Genomic DNA, 17,471 nt, shown 5'->3' with positions numbered 1-17,471 from the left:
ATATTGTCTTCTAAACAATCAGCTATTTATTTTATTCTTAGACAACTTTCCTACATTCATCCAAAGTGAACATAAGTCAGAAGTAAATGAATAAATGATATCATAACTTATGTTTACCTCACTTTCAACTAATTTAAAAGATCAAAAGGAAATTCTGTATTATCTTTTCTAATATAAAAGTTTCTTTATAAAAAGACATAAATAATATCCATGAAAATATTCCCCATCTACCAGTCAGTTAAAATTTAAAGCCATCAACATACACAGGATCTATTTCCTGTCAGATTCTCTAGTCCCTTCCCACACAGTAACAGTATGAAATACATTTCTTGTACTGGAATCCTGAACTACCAATGCTTAAGAACTCAAAATAACATTAAATAAAAAAGATGCTCCTCCATGGTAAAGTCATAGACTCTCAAATCTCCTTATTAAGGATATATTAGGGTGCTCAAGCATCAAATATAAAAACAATGTCCACTGCCTACTAACACTGCAGACATATTTTAACACTTGTATGATTCTACTGCATAAAATTTACAAACACTAAATAACAGGCTATAGTACTGTTATAGTGGTTTACAGAATGTTGTAAATGATCTTTTTGATCATTATAAAGCAACATTAATCTTCATGAAAAGCACAGCATCATTACATTTCAGGAAGAATAGGATCTGTAATGTAATACAATAGCTTAACCTCACTTATGTAGTAAAGGCCTGTAATGACTAAGCCAGGTAGGCCCTGGCTTATCAGATTTTAATTCATTATTATACCGTATCCCTTTTTTCCTTTGCTATATATAGATTCAACTGCTTTTCAGTTTATCAATATATTAAAATTTTAAAAAATTACTTTCAAGACAAGTTAGAATGATTCAGCAACTAAATCTAAATCCAAAAGCAAAAAATGCAGCTGATTTTTTTTTCCTAAAGCAACCAAATCTCACTCAAGAAAAATCTACCTGTATGGCCAGAGAAAAAGAGGAATTAGTTTCCATCAAGGAATTCAATCAAGTATATGTTACGAAAAAACTGACCATTTGAAAAATAATTTAAAATAATAATCATATAAATCAATGTCTACATTTTGTAAATTTGCTTTTATTTTTCAGTAGATAAAAAGCATCCTGGTTCACTTAATTTTAACAGGTTCATATTTTAAGTAATACATTTGATGAAGATATTATCCTTATAAAGTCCTGCCTTACCTTTTTAAATTTCTTTACTTATTACCTGCAAACAATAGGTAACTGAGCTTGCCTCTGCTCTTTATTCCTTTTTATTAATATTTATTCACAGATTGAATAAAAAAATATTTTTATGAAATTAATAGCTGTAATAAGAGTACTGTTTACTATTTTATAGCTATCCTCTCCAATATTACTACAAAGCTCTTTTTATCGTCTTTGTTTAAAAATTTCAGGGTTTTTTTTGGGGGGGGTAGGGGGGAGTAGGGAAAATGCATTCTGAAAGTACACCAAATAAAAGTATTAGCAAAAATAGATTTATCTTTTTTTAGTATATGGCAAAATAAGATCCTAACTAATGTTAATTTAAAAAAAAAAACCAAACCAACCAAACCAGACTGCAATAGTTCACACCCTGAAAATGTGGCCTATTTATCCTAAAAACATATATTCTATAAATAAATACAAATACAAAAATCACATTTAATATTTAGACTTTAAATCCTGCCTTTTGCCAGATTGTCTCATCATTTTCATTTCAAAATCTATCTCATGTTTCAGAAAAATAGCTTTCATCCTCTGATATTCTAAAAATAGACTCCTACTGTCTCTTTTACAAAAAAAACAATTGCGCTTGGTTACAAGTCCTACCATATCAGCTACATCATCAATACCTAAAATTCTTATTTAACCCCATTTTTGGCAAGCAAAATGGTAACTAAATATTAAAAAGATCTTACCTATATGCTGCATTTTCTTTCAAATGCAAAATGGTTAGATTCCCCTTCTACTTAATCAGTACAGTGTCTGAACATTTTTCAGTCTGACTTGCAAATATTTGCTTTCCCTCTTAGGGCATAGCATCCGCAGGGTTATACAGGACTACTTACATTCTCTTCCACATAAAAATCAGACATTACATGAAAGGAAAAGAAAGACAGCCCATTTCAAAGCATCTGGCAAACCTCCATTGGCAACCTGCCAAGCCTCTGCTAAACCTTCCTGCCTTTCCGAGCATGCTCACTTAAAACCAACAGCACGTTACTATGGCAACTCTGTAGGCAGCCTGTAAGTATGAACCGCCATTCTGATTTCAGAGTGCAAAAAACCAAATACTGCAGGGGAAGTAAAGGAGAGAAGTATTTATGCTCTTCATCAAATACAAGTATACTCATTTTATTTCATAAATTAACATCTGTACATGTAAAACAGAAACAAACATTCTACATTTTTCAAGCAAATATTTTTCATGCTCAAATAGATTTCTTTTTCAGTAAACTCATTCTCTTTGTCTGCCCCTAAGCCCCTTTACCTCACAACAACCAAAAATATACTGGACAATTTGTTCTATTTGACAAAACACTGCTGAATAAATAGACAACAATATTAATGTAAGCAATTATGTGGTACTCCATGAATGATTTCCTATAATTATAGATGACATGTAATATTACAAAGAAAACCATTAGCACTTATAAAAAACAATCTAAATCTTTTCTATGATTATCAAACTGCCAATGAAATAGTCTTTCGGTTTGGATAGATTTTTTTTTTTATTCCTATTATCCTCGAAATGCTGTGAAATGTCTAAAACAGTAAAGTTTCAATGTTAAAAACAGACCAGACTTAGGTTCAAATCCTTGTTCACATTTGAACTGTGCCACTTTGGGAAAGTTACTTAAAATCTTTTAGACATTCACTTTCTGTTAAAAAAAGATAATATCAGTTACTCCACATGGTAACAATTTAAATCAATGTAATATACCTAAAAGTTACATCTCCTTCCTCCTTGGTTGTTTGGAAAAGACGTCAAAAAACAAAGCAAAACAAAAAAAAACATGTTTGCACTTCTTTAACCTAATAAGTTTTTCTCTGTAACCTCTTACCAACTAAAAATTAGTTCTGATTTACCCACTGAATTAGAAGCCAAAAAACTCCCCTTTCCTCAAATCGAGTTGAACTAGAAAGACAGAAACAAATAATGTAGAGAATCTAGACAGAGCGAAAATATACAAAGGTATCATTTTTACTTTAGAGTATTAAAATATTTTCATATATTACAAACATGAAATTTCACATACCGCCTCTTCTTCTTCCTTTTTGGCCTCCTTTTCTTTCTCTTCCTCATTTTCTTCAGCTGGGCCATCTTCATCGTCACTACTGGATGACTCAAGGATTTCACTTATATCCATTTTCCAATTATCAGGAACAACTCTAGTTTTTAAGAAGATGCTTGCGTTCTGCAGCCCTAAGAGTAAAAATATGCTTCAGTAGTTGTTATGAAATTAGCAGCATAGAATAATAGGAAGACATAACAGTCAGAGTCAGAATAGCTGTCACTCATAAAATGATAAACTTGAACATATTTCATAATTGTTATATTAATGTTTATTATTACTCCAAAGAATATCATAAAACATGAAAAGTTACACTTACAAAAAAATTATAAATCAAATGTTTTTTCTAGATATTAAAAAAATAGCCAAGTAAGAGTGGATATTAACTCCAAACAATTGAAATGGCACCAGAGAATATTGTCTTGCTTTAGTCATTTGGAGCCACATCATGAAACAATGGGTTGATTCACCCATACTTTACCTGGTTTAGCAGAGAGCTCAGATTCAGGTAAATTGAGAATGTCTACTTCCTTGATATCCTTTCTTGCTACAGAATAACTAATTATAGAGAAGAATAAAAGAGAGAGAACCATTACTAAAGAAAAGTTATTACTTAAATAGTCCATTTTAACACATAGAAAAATATACACCTCAAAATCACAACTATTTTGCCTATAAAATGTTTTTAAAAGATCGTGTATATCCTAATGCTTAATAAAAAGCAAGAGGTAATGTAAGCAAAGCTAGTATCTTCATTCTGATGACTCATACACTAAAAGTACATTCATTTAAGAGCCTCACATTTTTAATATTTCAATCTATGCAATCCTCCCCATAGGATGGGGTAGAGTTTAATCAGCATGATGTTTTCCTTACAGAAGATAACATATCTATTTTGATCGTTAATATTTCTTAAATATACAATTCAGTTTACTAAAAAGTCTAATAAAGGTAATTAAAATAGTTTATCATTTTAAGATATGTGATACGAAATTTTTCAGAGAATTACAACATAATAAATACATATATATTTTTAAATTTAATATATTTTTTGGAAACAAGAAGTTGAGGTTAAGGAGTTTCTAAAAACATTACTTTTAATCAGGAAAGTAAATAAATAGTCTCTATATATTCTTTTTCTGAAATTTTAAACAGAAAAAAATCAAAATAATTATTCTGGTTATATAAATTCTATTAAAAGTAAATTTCATACTTTATAACGTAATAGTACACATGAGAAAATAGATAATTTTTATAAAGAGAAAATAAGTACCATGCTTTATTAAAAAACTTTTTAATATTATTCTCAAATTGTTTGGTTTTTATATAAAAGTTTTCAGTAAACCATAACCTACATTACAAAAAATCACAATATATTAAGTAACAACTTCTCAGTTCATGAAATGATTAGCCTTTTTAAAAATATAGACTTAGAATACCTAAGAGTCTATCACTGTGATTCCATTTTTTTTTTGTCCCAATGTAATACTACTAAGTGATTCATTACTCACAATTTAGAATCGATAAATGATCGAACTAAGCACTGGTCTTTTTTCACTATGATGTCATCATTACAGCTGGGAGATATTACCTGAAATATAAAATAAGAACACAGTAACTCTTATTTTAAAAAAGACAATTCCAGATCCCCTAACTTTTCAAATGGATTATATTTTACAAGAAATAGCTTTATTATCAATAGTTTTCATTATTAATAAATTATTTACAAAAGATCACCTTATAATTTTTATTTAGCATATTGATTTTCCAGATATTTAATTTATACAGTCATCATATTATAAAATGAATAATTAAATATAAATTACAATGTGACCACCACTTTTAAAGTATTAGGATTTACTCTCAGCTAAGTAACTTATTTATTTCCATAAAAATAAAATGTATGATCTGTGATGAAAATTTGGCATATTATAAATTTTAAAAATACTCCTGAATCAGGATCTATTTTGAAATAAAAACCTAAATTTCTCTTTCTTACCAGGGCATGTAAAATTATTAGTAATTAATACAAATCTGAGAAAATCTGAGTAAAGAACTTTTAATTTCTTAACTTTTAAAAATAACGAAAGTCTCTTCCGATTATTATATAAAAACATGTAAAAAAAATAAAAGTCTGAACATAGTAAATAATCTCTGTATATTCTTTATAGAATTTAATATTTAAAAAAATTAGTCTAACAATAAATAGTCTAACAATAAATTAGTCTAACAATAAACTACTCATTATTACCCTTAACACTAGCCCATCTGCTACAATCTAGTAGCATCCACAGAACTTTAATCAATGATGAAAATCCTCAATATCTGCATTGACCAGTACAATAGCAATGAAACACATGGGACTGAGCACTTGAAATGTGGCTAGTGCAACTTAGAGATAGAATTTTTAATTCTATTTCATTTTCATTATTACATTTAAACTTTAATAACCATGCAGGGCTCACAGCTATCATATCAAACAGCATATATCCAGATAATTAAAAATTCTTGGCAGTCATATCAGCAGTCTTAACATTGAATAAAAATAAATGTGTGCTTGTTAGGTGCTGGTACTTATTAGATTAATAATATATTTGTGTCTGTCCTCAAGAAGCTTACGGTGTAATGCACGGGTAAACACAAAAGATATACAGAAAGAACACAATGGAGAAAAAGTACATTGATACCACTAGGCATAGAATATGAAAACACAGAGAAGTAAGATTTAACCCAATCAGGGGAAGGAAAAGGTGAGGCAGCAAAGGCTTAAAGTAAGTCTTCAAGGGTACAAGTAGGTACGGTTCAAAGCTTAATTACCTCACCTGTGAACCACTCTAATGGCCTCCAAATTGATTCCTGCAACCTCCAGTCTTTCCAACAACAATCCATCCAACACACCACTGCCTCATTAACATTCCTGAACATGCAGCTCAAATAATGTCTCTCTTCTAATGAAAAATTCTAGCAGAATTATGTCCAAATTCCTTGGAAGGATTTTTAAAGACTCTTCTGTCTCAGATGCAAATTATCTTCCCAGTCTTATTTCCTATTATTGTCCTACTCACATCTAATATTTAGCCAAAATGAATTCCCAGAGCACATGGTTCCATGAACCCTTGCTTTGCTGCTTTTACTCATCTTGTTTCCTCTAAGGAAGCCCTCTAGTGAAGCTGTTTACTAACTTTAAGTCCCTTATAGATCAGCGCAAAAGTGCCTGCTTCATGAAGACTTTCTGGATTTCCTTTAAATAAACGTAATATTTCATGATAAGAAGTCCTAATATTGAACATACACTACTTTATATTATAGTTACTTAAATTATTTTCTGCATTAGACTATAAAATCATCAAATGTAAGGTTAGTGTCTTACACATCTTTTATTTTCTACATTACCTGAAAAATAATACATTTGTTGAATAAAAGGATTTATTTTTTTTAAATCTCTTGGCAAATTATGACCTGAATATTCTGAATCCAAACCCCTTTACTTGTCTGCCTGTAGAATTGAAAGGTTCAAAAAATTTTCAGACTCTTTCTATGAAAACTAAATCTATTATATAGGAATTGAGTAATGTATTTATATGCACATAGAAACCTAGAAACATGCCTCAGTTTTTTAAAGGATTTTAATCTAATTTGGAAACATTTTGTGCCAAAATTATTATTAGAGGTATAAGTGATATAAAAACTCAAAGAAGAGGGCCTAATTATGTTAGAAGAAACCCTGCAAAAAATGTAGGACTTGAGCTGAACCTTAATAGAGTAGGAAGAGGAGAAAGTGGAGACAGGTAAATTCTAAGTATTATTGATTCCTCTCATGAAATAATTCTCTTACCTATCCCTTCTTCTTATTCCTTCCCCAAAAAAACAAAGATCAGTTTTCTCTATCAACCTATTTAAGACTTGCATTTCCAAAGCCTACGTATCTCCTTTCTTTCCCCAGTACTTTCTGTCCTCCTTCAGTATCTGCACCAAAAGTTTTTTAAATTACTATATAAATTTTAATTACCATGTAATCTCTTTTAGATGTATATAGTAAGCTTCTTGAAGGCAATGTGTTATAAGTCTCATACTTCTCTCTCTTCTGAGGAATGTAGAACAAACTTGAACTCAATGTGGATCCTCAGTACATACTAGTGATTTAAGGCAGGGGTAAAGGCTTGAAGGAGTGAAGTGTCTTATGGAGGGAACAGTTAAGAAATAACCTGAGTTACGTAGAGAGCTTACAATGAAAATGGGAACAAACCAAGAGCTAGGGATGGCCTCAAATATTCATTTAAAGGAAGCAGAATTGATATATTAGGCAGAGTAAGTGAAGGGTTTTTTTAGAATGGGACTATCATGATTAAATCCTATTTTTAAATGATTTCTCTAAAAGAATTTACATCTAGAAAATCGATCTGAATTTAGTAAAGAAATAATTCAATAACTGAGTCAAGGGAACTTGGAGGTACTTACTGTAGATCAGGTATAAAATAGTAATGGGAACAGAGTTAAAGGAGGCCACTGGACACATTTTGAAAAACTAAAAAATCCCAAGAAATGATCGGTTGTAGAGAATTAAAGAACAGAAATAACAAAAGAAGGCAGTCAAGTATGTGGAACCTTGATTTTGTAATAAAGTCCAAATTAAACTCGTGTAATACTTTCAAAATATTTTAAGTGCTTTTTAAAAATCCAGGGGAAACAAATATTTTAAATAACTGATTGATTAACTCTGCAAAATAACCTTACTTACCAAAGCAGGATACCATTCAGTCGTCTCAGATGTAGATACCACACTTATAACTTTTCCCAATAATTCATCATTGAGACGTCGCTTATCTTCATCTTCTTCTTCACTACTTTCTTCATCCTTTTCATCTTCATTACTTAAAGTTAAAATAACTTTATCATGATCTTAACATAAACCATTTTTGATAAAGAATGGTGTGAATTTAACACGTACAATTCAATTTCTAATCTGGATCACCCAGAACAGTAGCCTCTTTGTTCTTACTAGAACTGAAGAGATGAAAACTTCCCTAGCCCCACAGAAGTGGTCCTGAACTGTCCATGGTAACTCTGAGTCTACTTCACTAGATCAATGAGGGCTTGGACTTAGGCTCTCCTGCCAACTATTCACTGGGACAGGAAAGTCTAATTATGTCGGCATAAAATATTTAATGTGCCAAGGACATTTTTTTCAAATACATTTTTTTAAAAAGACTGCCTTTCTACTTTTTATGTATGCCAGATGCCAGATAATATAATTCTAATTTCCTAACAGGTTATAAAGAGATCTCATTAAAATACAAATGAAAGTTTATTTAGGTACCTATTTGGATAACTAAAACAATCAGACAAATCTGTAGTGTGGAATAATCTCACAGACAACTGGCCTGTGCTCTTCAAAAATGTCATGCTGTGAAAAGACAAAAAAGGCCTGAGGAAGTTTTCTAAATTAAAGAAGACTAAATTTAATGCCTGATCTTGGATTAGATTCTGGAATCAAGGAATCCTATAAAGGCTATTATTGAGACAACTGGCAAAATCTAAAATAAGACTATGTTATTAGAAAATAGCATTATTTGTTCTGTCCTAGGTAAAATATTTAGGGGTAAAATGTCAGGATGCTTGCAATTTCCTCTCAAGTGGTTCAGCCAATTAAAATTATTATTAAATTGAAAAAAATTATAATATAGAGAGGGAATGATAAAGCAAGAATGCCAAAAAAGTTCGGTTAGTGAATCTGGATGATGAGTATATGAAAGTTTACTGTTTTATTCTTAAAATTTTTATGTTTGAAATATTTTTGAAATAAAAAGGTTAAAATATACACATACCCACTTAAAATAGGAAAATCTTATCAATTATGGATTTTGGCAAAGTAATTCGAAACAAAAATAGCCGCTTTGAAAAAGAAGTTGTAATAATTATTGGGCAAAGTAGTGGGAAAAATTAAGAATGAGATCAGCTCAAGGTAAAATGTCTAACATAAGGATATAAGATACTATGGAAAGGTTACCCAAACAAATTTGCCATCTTTAGAAAAGTCATTTATGTAATGGCATAATAATTGTAATGTTATTGTATATAAAAACACTCACACAGGAAGAGAGGACCTCCTTCCTCTGTTTGTCTTCTTTGCAATTACAGGAGTTCCAAAATGCTCTGGATTTGTTAGTGGAAGCTGGTCAAGTGTCTGGATAAGAAACAGACAAATTAAATCACATTTGCCTCTACATTAGTAGCCTTTGTTCAACTCAAAGAATCAATGTCACCCTACCTCACTCTCGGCAAAATGTCTTTCTCCTTTTAGGCAAAGTGAGGTGCGTCGCAATGTTCTCTCATCACCATCATCGAACACTACAATAAACAAAAATAAAGAGAATTTATGCTCACTGAATAAAAATTTAACTGCACAGAATGCTATTATTGTTATTTATCTGGGGCTTAATTAATATTTCTAAGAACCATTTGTTGTTTTGCAAAACCTTTAAAAATGTACACATCACATTTTTCATTCTATCGATATCAAAAAAACACAGGTTAGATGGATGCCCCCAAGTACTTAAGTGTCTCCATTCACTTTTTCAAGTTCTATCACTACCAAACCACCTTCTTTAAACCATTAGCAATCAAGTCGAAGCACAGATATTAAATTACCTTTATTTCTAGAATGAGCAAAAACCTGGTTTTGAAAAAGTTATGAGTTTTTTCTCAAGTCATCAATGGAACATCTCTAACTTAAAGAAACTGATAATGCTCTTGGATTATCCTACTGCTTCCACTTACTTATATGATAACCTACCATAGTAGAAATACTGGCTACCAAATTCTAAAGTCATAAGATTAAATTTTCTTTTGGTAGAAGAGGACGTAAAAAGTTTAGAAATAAAAATTGAAACAAGGAAACATAAAGATAATTTAAAAACAATATTTTTAAATAAGTCATAATTGCATGGAAGCTTTCTTATAAAAGTTTTTACTTTTACTACATTTTTTTTTAAAATCATGCTACTTGAGAGGGAGACCGAAAAAAAAAAAATGGCGCAGATGATAGAGGCTCTGTTCACCCCTCTGGCGACCAAATCAAAGTTGTGACGGAAACTGGAGCAACAGTAAGGAAAAATCACCTGGGATCTAGAGGAACAAGCCATACAACTAGGAAAAAATACAAAGAATCACCCTTTAACTGCAGAAGGTAGGATGGGGCGAGGATGTGGGGCTGCCCAGTCTCCAGGGACTGAGTGAGATGGAGATTGTGGCAGCAGCAGCAGCAGACGCCTCTTAAAGGGGCCGCATCCGCAAGCGGATTTTCATGGTGATGAACCTGCTCACTCTGAGCACCAGAGCCAATTAGGCTGCATGCAGCGGGTACCACAGACTTACAGGGAGACACTGTCAGAGTGAGGGCCAAGGAGAGACTTGCTCTGTAGAGAAGTGCCGGCGGTATCCATTATTCCCTGTTGAGCCCTCCCCACTACCAGTGTGCGGGAAACAGCGCCAGCCATGACATCATCAAACTGGAAAACAGAGGTCGCTCTGCCCAGAAGATTCCCTGAAACCCCGCCTCCCTCAACGTGCAGCCCCTCCCAAGCCACATTCAGGTTTCTTCTCAGCAAGTCAGGTGCTCCTTGCTGAGCAGCACCTAGACTCACACTGGAGGCAGCTGGACTTGGTATCTGGTGTGGATTGCTTGCTGAATTTCAACAGGTGACCCAAGAGGGGTAAAGACTTGGGCTAAATCTGGTCTGCAGCTGAACCCCTCTCAGGACTGTGCCACTGGACAGACAGACACTTCACAAATCCACACTAATAAGACTGGGAGACTTAGGAACTTTGCTTGGTACATAGAAACAGACACAGAAAGGCAGCCAAAATGGGAAGACAAAGAAGCAGAAACCATATGAGAGAACAGAACAGAGATCCAGATATAATGGAGTCAAGTAATCTAATGGATGCAGAGTTCAAAATACTGGTTATAAAGATACTCAATGAACTTTTGGAAGTGTAGAGAACTTCAACAATGATCAAAACAAAACAAAACATGGAAATGGAAGTTATAAAAGGGAACCAGTCTGAAATGAAGAACACATTATCTTAGATGAGAAGTATATTAAATGGAATAAACAAAGAAATAAACAAAAGGATCAAATGGCCTATCTAGAGGACAGAAAAGCCTCTAAATAGGCAGAATGGCAAGAGGTACAATGCCAAGACTATAAAAATAATTTAAGGAGCATACGGGACACTTTTAAGGGTCCAAATATCCATCTGATTGGCATAACTGAAGAAAATCTCGATGTTGAACAGCTGTTTGAAGAAATAATGATGGAAAACTTCCCTAACCTGGTGAAGGAAATGGACATAAAACCCCTGGAAGCTCAGAGAATTCCAAAAATCAGGGATCCAAAGAGGCCCACACCAAGACACATCATAATTAAAATGCCAAAGGTTAATAAATACAAAGAAAGACTATTAAAAGCAGCAAGAGAAAAACAGATAATTACTTATAAGGGAATACCCATAAGACTAGCAGCTGATTTCCAAAAGCAACTATATAGGAAAGAAGGGCTTGGCAAAAAATATTCGACAGGGTGAAGACCCAGATCTACAACTAAAGCTACTTTATCCAGCAAAGCTATCATTTAGAGTTGAAGGACAGATAAAGAGCTTCCCTGACAAAAATAAGCTAAAGGAATTTATCACCACAAAGCCAGCATTACAGGAAATGTTGGAGAGACTTCTTTAAGAGGAAAAAATACAAAAGACTCACTTTAAATTAAGACACACACAGACTAAAAGGAAGGGGATGGAAAGATATTGCTTTGATGGACCTAGAAGGCATTTAAGTCAGACGTTGAAAGATAAACACTATATGATTTCACTTATATGCAGAATCTAAGGAATAAAAAGAACAAAATAATCAAAAACAGATTCATAAATATAGTGGACAATTTGGTGATGGACAGAGGGGGATTTGAAGGGCTGGGAGAATGGGGTGAAAGGTTAAAGAAGCACAGATTAGTAGCTGATGGATGATCACAGGGATGGGGAGCATGGCATAGGGAATGCAGTTACCATTAATACGTTGGCTAGGTGGAGGGTGAGGGGAGGGAGGGAGCAATTGGGGAGATTGTTTTACAAACAATATAGATGTCTAAGCAATGTACTGTATATTGGAAACTAAATTTTAAAAGATCATACTACTTGAAAACTCTGTTCAAATATTTAAGGGAAGGAATTTAATAATTAACAACTAATATTCAACATATAACTATATTATTTTGATAATTTTATAGGTTTAATTTTTCAGAAATGTCCTGATTTTTAACATCTAACATTTACAAACCTTATTAAAAAGAAGAAAAATTTGACACTACCTTGATTTAATAGTATCTTAGATCTTTTACCTTTTTATCTATGTAATTACAAACCTGCCTTTTTTTTTTTTTTAAATGCCTACAGCACCTGGTATTCCTGGGTGGTTTCCCATCCAAATACTAACCAGGCCTAACCCTGCTTAGCTTTTGAGATCAGACGAGATCTGGCACGTTCAGGGAGGCATGGCCGTAGACACACCCTGCATTTTTAAAAAGGGTTGTTTTATTAGCAAACACTTTGCCATCAAATCATAAACTTGTTTTTTTTTCATGCTGGAAACTTAATTACATAAGAGCACTCAACTTCGAAACTTACCTCAGTCATTTCTTTTTTGTAAGTACATCTAGTTTAGATTCTCTTACATGCAGAAGACTACAGAGACAATTAAGAGCTCCTGAAGCACATATTCAAAGAACTATAATGATTCCACAAAAGCTGTTTTATACATCGTCATTACAGATATTAATGACCAACAGACACCATGACAGGATATAACACAACATCCTCCAACAATTACATCACTAATCTATATTTGATTAGCAGTGTCTTGAACGTTTATAACATTTATATCAAAATGATTTATATGGTGTCAAGTCTAATGAATAAATCACTGTTCTTTTAAAAGTTCAAAATCTTCTATGGCCATGAAACCCTGAACACGCCCAATCTTGTCTGATCTAGAAAGCTAAGCAGGGTTGGGCCTGGTTAGTACTTGCATGGGAGACCACCAAGGAAGACCAGGTGCCGTAGGCATTAAAAATAAATAAATAAATAAATAAATAAATAAATAAATAAATAAATATTTCAAAATCATAAAAATTATACCAAACTTAAAATAATTCTTCACATTAGTATTAATGTCCATAAATATACTAAAAAATAAAATCTTAAAAGTTCCAATTTTCCTTAATGCCTACAATACCAAAGATAGTGACATTGGACGCACACAAACATACTCACATATACACAAATTTAAGTGGAGGTGTGAGGGAGAAAAATGAGAATATAAGCCAATTAATAATATCAAATTTATGCAACAAAATCTTTTCCACAGTATTTTATTAGTAATCAATGGCAGTCCCAAATCAAAATATTCTGATGAGAAATTTTGATGATTTAATATACTTAAGTACTTGTTTTTTAAAACAATCACTTCGATTATTTTTGAATGAAAAAATTCATTTCTTTGACATATTTTACCATGAGTTGAAATAATGTAAGAACCAAAGGAACTTCTCAAAAGACTGTGATGCAAACGACAATTTTTCAGCTTTCACAGGAACCCTTCCAATTTCAACTAAATAAGGAAAACAATATAAGACGTTTTTTAATTCATAAAACTATTCAAAGGTATGTATTTGAGTACTTTATACAAGTTTGTTAAGCCATGTAACTTCTCAAGATTTTCTGAAAGACAAATAGAAAACTCAACAACATAGTGGACCTATTAATCACGACGTCCCTGATTACCAAAAGCATGAAGAAATTCCATCCATAAGAAGTTGTCTCTGTAACTTCCATGGTAGAAGTGTCATCTAAAAGAGCACAAAATTGTAGGCATTGAAGAGTGACTGGCATTTTAATAATGACTGGCATTTTAATAAGAGTGAAATAATTCACTGGTGAATATAGTAAATGTAGCTTCTTTTTAGTTCAAGATCCAGCAGTTCCCAACCTTTTTGCACCAGGGACCAGTGCCCCTATGAGAATCTAGGGCCTGGTGATCTGAGGTGGAGCTGAGGTGGTGATGCTAGTGCTGGGGAGTGGCTGCAAATACAGATGAAGCATTGCTTGCTAGCCCGCTGGTCACCTCTTGCTATGTGGCACAGTTCCTAACAGGCCATGGATAGTATTGGTCCAAGGTCCAGGGGTTGTGGACCCCTGATGTATACTACAGCATGCCAGAAAAAGTCAGACTATTAGTATTTAGTGATTCAATGAACTTCCTTATACTTGCCAAAAATAAGATCTGAATAGACTATTCACTGAATGCGACAGAACAGATGTTACAAAAGTAGTATCTGTCATTATATTACATATAAATACTAAACCCAAATTTGAAAAAAAATAATAAAGCTGACACTCTCTTGATTAACATTAATTATACTAGGCAAAATAATGCCAAAGCAAACAAATATACGAAGCCTAATCCCAAACTGTTAAAATTCAAAGAAACAAAAGCAGCAAGGATCTAATCTAACTACTAAATACAAAAGATCTACCCGTTATCATAATTTTGTTAGGTGCTGGAGGATAGTAAGATAATAACAGTAAATTAATTTTATTTACCCAATATGTAACTGGCTATCACTTATTAAGATTATATCATGTCCTGATCCTCACAGCAGACTCTGCAAAGCAGGAATCACTACCTTCCTTTTATAAAGAAATTGAAAATCGGAAAGTTAACCAATGAGCTAAAATTTACTTAAGGGAAGATCAAAATGCATAATAAATAGGTATGAAGCAGAGGAATAAAATAAACATGGGAGGAAGTCGAGAATTCTGATTTTGGAAAAACAAGTATCACTGTATATCACAGTTCTGATTAACAAAATATTTCACATAATGTAGTAAAAATTTTAAAATTAAAAATATAAGTATGCCCTAGGTAAAACCAATAGTTCTGTTACTTATAAAATCATTTGAGAGAACTATAGAAGTCCCTCATCAGCTAAGATCAAAATATTCCGGAACTTGGAAACTTAAGAAATTGACATTCATATGTCTAATTATATTATTAACAGAATATCATGAGAATGCTAAGTCTTATGGAATAGATTTCTTTGTTGCTTAGTACTTTTTTCTTAAGGAATGATTTCGAGTCGATGGAATAATTACCTGGTTTTGAAAACATTTTGTGGTTGATTTTAGTTATAAAAACATTTGTAATAAGAGGCCCTAACTCAAGTAAAAGCCTGAGAATAAGCCTGCAGCACATTCTAAAAAAGTCAGTTCATTTACCAGTTTAATCTAAGTTTCAATTCCATTAATTAGGACTTCCATGAACTCTGATACAACTGATGTGCAAAATAGTAACTACAAGGCATAAAAAAATTTGACTCAAATATAATGTAACAAAAATCTATAAATGATCAGAGATTTTAGTATTAAACTTGATATATGATGTATATGTACATTTTATATGTAAATTACTAAAAATTAGTGATAATTTCTTTCCTTGGTATATTCCTTATTTTTCAAATTCAATGTGCTGTTTTTATATTCCAAAAAAGCAGAAGAGTTTTACACTGACAGTTGTATTTACCAGGAGTTAATGGCAACAGTCAAGTAAAGATATGATTCTAATCCCAATTTTGACACCTTTTGAATGACTGGACAGATAACAACACAGTTCCATACATTACAGATTCTTTATCTTTAATGCAAGGATAAAAGCTGCCAAATAAATAAATTATGCTAGGAAGCACTCTTTTATGATAGGAAGAGGAAATATTTCCAAGGTTCAAAAAAATAAACAAAAATATCTATGAGCTGGAGCTATTTATTATTCAACACTAGAGGCAAGGTATTTAATTTTTAAAAATTGAGTCACATTACATCAATAATCTCTTTCTAGATTGGTTATTCAGTCATATCAGGAAAAACTAATACCCATATGAGGAGTTAATGTGACTGACTCATTGCTAACACTTGATTACCAATGATCGTTAACTCCTGTTTGATCACAACCAGCAGTATGGTATTCTCCTTCGTTTCGTTTTTAATAGTCTGAAATAATTTCAAGATCTTTTAAAAAAGTCATGAATAACATTCATACTTTGTATAACTTTCTGATTCTACTTATGCAACACTTTGGTAGGAACTAGAAATGAAGAAAAATTCCCGAAAAGAGCAATTAAACCCAATAGGTAGTAGGTACTCAAAGAAAAAGAAAGTTTATGACCTTTGAGAGGTCATACATTTTATTTTGTCATCTTTTAAAATCGTTATACTCCAACCATTCTTTATATGGTCTGCACCCTTCAATACCTAAACATTCTTTATAGTAGAGTACTATATTGAGTATACTTAAGTGAATAATTCCTCTCAACATCTTAACTTTTATACGTCACTCTGTCTCATTATGTAGATACAAAAATTTTAAATATTTTGAGTTTTTCTCCCAAATAAGTCTGTTTCTTGTCTTTTAAAAGTGTGTTAGACTCAGCGATTGTACATATAAAAAGATTCCTGGACACACCCGATCCCATATGAGCTCAGAAGCGAAGCAGGGTTGGGCCCGGTTAGAAGTTGGATGGGAGACCACTGGGGAATGCCAGGTGCTGTAGGCTTAACTAAAAAAATAAAAATAAAAAGATTCTTTGAATGTCACTCAGAAATACTGGAGAAATTTGGGGTCCCAAATCTGATTTTTTTAAACAAGCGCTAAGTGATTCTTATGTACACTAATGCTTGATACATGAATTACATGCAATTACAATTCTAAGCTCTCTGAGAAAAAAAATTATACATTTCATCTGTAATTACCTATCACAGAAAATCACTACAGGGAATGCTCAGTAGCAACTAGTTTTTAGAAATGATAAAATGCCATTCATGTAAAGGGTAGAGATCCCTATTTATAATTGAAGGATTATTTGGGGGTCTGGAAACCCAGAATGTAAAAAACTGAAAAGTACTGCTTCTGCAGAAGCATATCAGTAAAACTGCACAAGTGCTTTGTATGCAACCTTAATATTAAGTACCAAATAGGATGCACTATTAGTATTTGAACATGCATCATATAATTTCTTTTGATTCTGCACACAACTCCTGTAATTTTTTACCACTGC

The 17,471-nt window shown here is 32.3% G+C and overlaps 1 protein-coding gene and 2 pseudogenes across 3 annotated transcripts in view; 1 reads left to right on the top strand and 2 right to left on the bottom strand.

Annotated features, from left to right (window-relative positions):
- Positions 1-17,471, bottom strand: part of ARID4A (AT-rich interaction domain 4A) — a 56,274-nt gene that overhangs the window by 31,004 nt on the left and 7,799 nt on the right. For all 3 annotated transcript variants that reach the window (XM_016128975.2, XM_016128977.2, XM_016128976.2), the window contains exons 6-11: positions 9,575-9,654; positions 9,396-9,490; positions 8,045-8,177; positions 4,818-4,897; positions 3,788-3,864; positions 3,271-3,437 (exon numbers count right to left, since the gene is read on the bottom strand). In XM_016128975.2, the coding sequence (XP_015984461.1) occupies positions 3,271-3,437; positions 3,788-3,864; positions 4,818-4,897; positions 8,045-8,177; positions 9,396-9,490; positions 9,575-9,654 (632 nt within the window). The remainder of the gene's footprint in view (positions 1-3,270; positions 3,438-3,787; positions 3,865-4,817; positions 4,898-8,044; positions 8,178-9,395; positions 9,491-9,574; positions 9,655-17,471) is intronic.
- Positions 12,751-12,869, bottom strand: LOC118601196 (annotated as a pseudogene).
- On the top strand, positions 13,310-13,428 carry LOC118600744 (annotated as a pseudogene).

This window comes from Rousettus aegyptiacus, unplaced genomic scaffold (assembly GCF_014176215.1).
Source record: "Rousettus aegyptiacus isolate mRouAeg1 unplaced genomic scaffold, mRouAeg1.p scaffold_m13_p_3, whole genome shotgun sequence".
In the NCBI taxonomy this organism is placed as follows: domain Eukaryota; kingdom Metazoa; phylum Chordata; class Mammalia; order Chiroptera; family Pteropodidae; genus Rousettus; species Rousettus aegyptiacus.
Note: the sequence above shows the minus strand (reverse complement) of the source record. Positions and strands in the feature narration are given on the sequence as shown.